This window comes from Phaethon aethereus, assembly GCF_964289735.1.
Source record: "Phaethon aethereus genome assembly, chromosome: 4".
Classification (NCBI taxonomy): Eukaryota; Metazoa; Chordata; class Aves; order Phaethontiformes; family Phaethontidae; genus Phaethon; species Phaethon aethereus.
In genome coordinates, this window is record NC_138578.1 from 70,989,267 (window position 1) to 70,993,505 (window position 4,239).

Sequence of the window (4,239 nt, forward strand, 5' to 3'; positions counted from 1 at the left end):
TGGGTTCAAAGTTTCCCACCCTTATTCTGTGCTTCAATGGGATAGTCAAATTTGCTACAGCTAAAATCAGATTAGTAGTTTCTACAGGACAGAGTAGTTCCAAAATAAAGACACCCCCCCCCTTTTTTTCACCCTGCACACTTTTTTCCTTTTAATTAATGTTATGGTTCACTTATTTCCATAACAGTTGTCAATCATTTTGGTTTATACCATCAGATATTCACTGGGATGACAGAGGAGCTGCCGTTGTCATATAATCACATGATTACAGAAGATGAAGGTTTTATAAAACACGGTGAGACTACTGACCACTGAGACCACCAGGGCTGACAGTGCTGTGGATAGATGAACAGCAAATACTATAAGGGAGAGTGAGGAACCACTTGCACATCAGGAACAAAGGGACTGTTTGGGCTAATAGCAGCTACTTCCAAGAATACAGAAAGATCTCTTCTGCACCAAAGAGCAGCTGGGTGTGAGGCTTCATGTCCTGCAGACACTGAAGGGACCCATGACTCTGGAACTATTATGAGGAAATTGTATTAATCTCAATAGCTCAGTGCATGGGCTGTGTCTTAACAATCTGTCCAAACCTTTAATAGGCTTTCTGTGCCACTGCCTCACAACTTACATACTCACAACACAGAAACAATATTTTTTTAAATAATCCACTAATTTCATCCAGAAATTTTTTGCCGTGAGGAAAAATTCTCCCAGTAGCAACTTACACATTGTCAAATCATGCAGACAGAGCGAAGTTTGCATTGCTATGGAAACAAAGCTAAAGGTGGCTTAGGCTGTGAAAAACAACTTGCAAGTGACTGTGAAAAATAAGTTTTGTAAGAATGACACCTTTCGGGTTGATCTTGAAAGACATGATGTAACACAAGATTCTTGGGTTAGAAGGCTGTTTTTATTTAGTTTTCCACAGAGGTAGGTTGCTTTCACCTCTGTTCTTACAAGTCTGACATAAAAACTATCAGCATACATATATGATCTATACAGGTAGAGAGACATCTGCCAGTACAGAGATACACTTCTATCAAACACTTTAAGAAAAACAAATATGGTCCCTTCCATGCCCATCTAATAAAAGCAGAACTGCCAAATCGGGTTTGAATATTGATCATAATGTATTTTCTTTATAGGAATCTAGTTATTCATAAAAGTATGAAAAAAATCTAGTATCTAATGTTTAAACAAAACATACTTTATACATTTGACTAAGCTGAAATATCGTACCTTGCCAAATGAAAAAATGCTCTCTAACTGTAGTTTCCCTAGCAGCTCAGTAGGTATGCAAGGCATGCAGTTCATTTCCTGCCATGGCTGAGAAAAATGGGCAGGTCTGAGATAATATTGCTAGTGTGCTTGAAAAAGATCTTAGTTGTTAACATGGTAGTTGACCACGTATATGTATTTTGACTCTTCATCTCCTTGAAAATTTCCCAGGTACAACTTTTGGGTTGACTTCATTTTAGCTCTCAACGATGGAGGTCTCAATGGGAGGCAGAACAGGATCTTCCAGAGCGCCACAGTCATCAGTGAGGAACACCAAGTCCTGGAGAAACAAAAGAGAAGGGTAACATTTATGAGGAGGAAGGCAGAAGACAGCACAATGTTGACAAGCTCAGACCCTGATCCAGTTTTGCTCATCAGGGGATGAGAGATGGAGACAGAGGGGGCTAAAAGCAGTGGCTATGTCCCTCCTGGTGCATCTTGACCTACCCTTCTGCAGTAGGAGATCATGATGGTGTACAGGCTTCGGGCTTTTTCCTTCAGCTCACTCACTTCAAGCACCCTGTCACATCTGGGGTAGGCCACAAAATCACGGAGTTTTGCCAACACACAGTAATTCTGCAAAGCACACAAAAGAGGTACGTGTAACCCTGCGTGAACACAGATTTATGTTTCTTGTCCACCACTTACAAAATTCTTACTGCCTCTGTGGAAACCTTAAATTCCTACCTCTAGGTATGTGTAATCTATGTAACTTTCACTTAGGAAAGTTCACCATCAATATTTCATAACAAAGAAATTTGGTCCGAATAAGTGCTTGGAAAAGTGCATATGTACAGTTTTGGTCTGCCAGCTTCTTTCCCACGTGCTTTAGGAGACAGCAGTGCCAAGACAATCAAATCTGCTCCTGTAGTAGGTGGAATTACCTACAGAGTAGGTGTAATGTCCCCCTTTTAAAAGAGCACCTGATTTAGCTGGTGAACAGATTACCAAGATCTCACAGACATGATTCCTCTCTTCCTGTCCTGTGAGCACCAGGCAAAATTTTTTTCGGAGAAATTTTTACCTCAGACTTTGCTTTATCAAACTAAAACACAGCCAACATGAATTTCACAACATCCTCGTGAAGCAGGTAAATATATATCCCAGCTCTTGCTTTAAAGCAAGGGAAACTGAGGCACTGGGCTCACGTTGCTTGGTCTTTGCAATGAGGTGAGGCACAGGCAACTCTGGAATTGGGATCCGGAAGGTCCTGACTTGGAAGGCTTGATGGTGCAGTTGCCTCTGGCAAAATGTGTCAGAAATCTCTTGCTTTGTCTGATATTTTCTACTTTTTAGTTACTCAGTGGAGCACTGGGAAAAGAAGAAAAATACGTAGGATATCCCAGGGCAGAACACTATGACATAAACGATGTAGGCAGGAGGCTATTTTGTCTTTGCTGGAAGATGACTACTGCTGCCTTTTCTCAGTATCACACTTCCATATCCTCAGGCATACTTTTTCTTTCTGGATTCAACAAGTGGCTATTTAAAACAGGAAAAGCCAGCAAGGTATTCCTGAACTTCTTTTTATTAAAACTGCAGTGCCAGAAGCCACTCATGATATAAAATGAAGTAGATTTATTAAGTGAAGAAAGTTTATTCTGCGTTTCTTCTTTTAAATTATTAGTCAAAGTTTTTTTGCACATTTTTAACTTCTGAAAAGACTGTGTCACAATAAATTAATAACGTACAAATGGTAATCACTTCAAAATACTGATTTCCTCATTTTTGAATTTTTAAAGATGTGAAATCTGAGATGCTCCATAGGGTTTTTAATAAGGTTCAAAGTGAGATTTTTTTTTTCGTCACTCATCTCTCTGGTTAATTAAGCTTTTAAAAATTCATTTCAAACCAGTCTTCCGGGGCACAATCTTAGCTGTTGTCCTCTCTTTTCATTAGCTGTTTTTACTGCACAGCGGTAAGAAAGAAGTGTGAAAACTTACATGTATGTCCAAGTACAGCCTGGGCAGCGTCTCCACGCATGAGTCCTGCAGGAAAGAAGAAAGACCCATTGCAATTTTGTTTTGAGAGAAACTTGTGACAAAAGCAAGCCACCCACAGCATCTTTGCAGGAGCAAAGTTTTTAGGCAGACTCACCACAGCTTTGGAGGTCTGTAACTCCTTAAAAGACTCCGTAATTTCTTTGCTCAGAGACAGCACCCTCGAGTAGCAAGTTGGAGGGGCTGCGCTGGTTAACAGGGCAGCAGAGAGCAGAGCAATCAGGCTCAGCAGCATCTTCATTGCGGGGAACTTGTCCAAAGGAGGAGGCACGGAGGAAAAAAATCACCGTTAGTGGTTAGGCAGCTACTGGTAAGCGTCAACGAGTAAGTTTGACAAGTCAGCCCCCAATTAAATAGTCTCCTGCATTAATGGGGAAAAAAAAAGCCTGGGGGTGGTCCGAGTAGCAGCTTGCTGCTGTTTTAAATTTCCTGCCAACCTATGAGGCAGAGCTGCTAGCGCTTTCCTGCCTGGAGCAAGGAACGGAGGGAGCGAGGGTAACAAAACCAAGCGCTACCGGCACTTTTCATTCCAGAAAGAAAACAACCTAGTGAGCGTCCGAAGCAACAGAAATACGCGTAAGAAACAGCACAGGGTTGGTTACCAAAGTGTTGTAGGCCCTGATCCTGTATGTGCACATACGCCTCTTTCCGGAGAACATAATGTACAGCTGTGGGACTACGTAGGCTGCCGATAGCGAGTATCCTTCCAGGACTGGTGTCTTACATTAGCAGTATCAATCAGACTTGCTTACCACCCTTAGCATGTCTGAAAGGCTATTGCTATAAAGGAAACCTCCCAGGCCCAGTAAAATGTTCTCTTTTCAACCTATGCAGATGCTCACAATTTCTTAATCAAAACAATAGTACTTGTTATGGCTGCTTCGGGAGACCTGTATATTTATACATTTGTGGTCTCAAACAGAATGCATACCTCTCTATATGGCTGTCATAAATGTAT

At 41.3% G+C, this 4,239-nt stretch overlaps 1 protein-coding gene across 1 annotated transcript; it reads right to left on the minus strand.

The window, feature by feature from the left end:
• Nucleotides 1–1,381: 1,381 nt before the first annotated feature.
• On the minus strand, nucleotides 1,382–3,522 carry CYTL1 (cytokine like 1; the record flags this gene model as incomplete). Its single annotated transcript, XM_081998718.1, has 4 exons — nucleotides 1,382–1,561; nucleotides 1,729–1,857; nucleotides 3,225–3,269; nucleotides 3,379–3,522. The coding sequence occupies 4 exons, from the start codon at nucleotides 3,520–3,522 to the stop codon at nucleotides 1,478–1,480; spliced, it is 402 nt and encodes a 133-aa protein (XP_081854844.1). The 3' UTR covers nucleotides 1,382–1,477.
• Nucleotides 3,523–4,239: the final 717 nt, after the last annotated feature.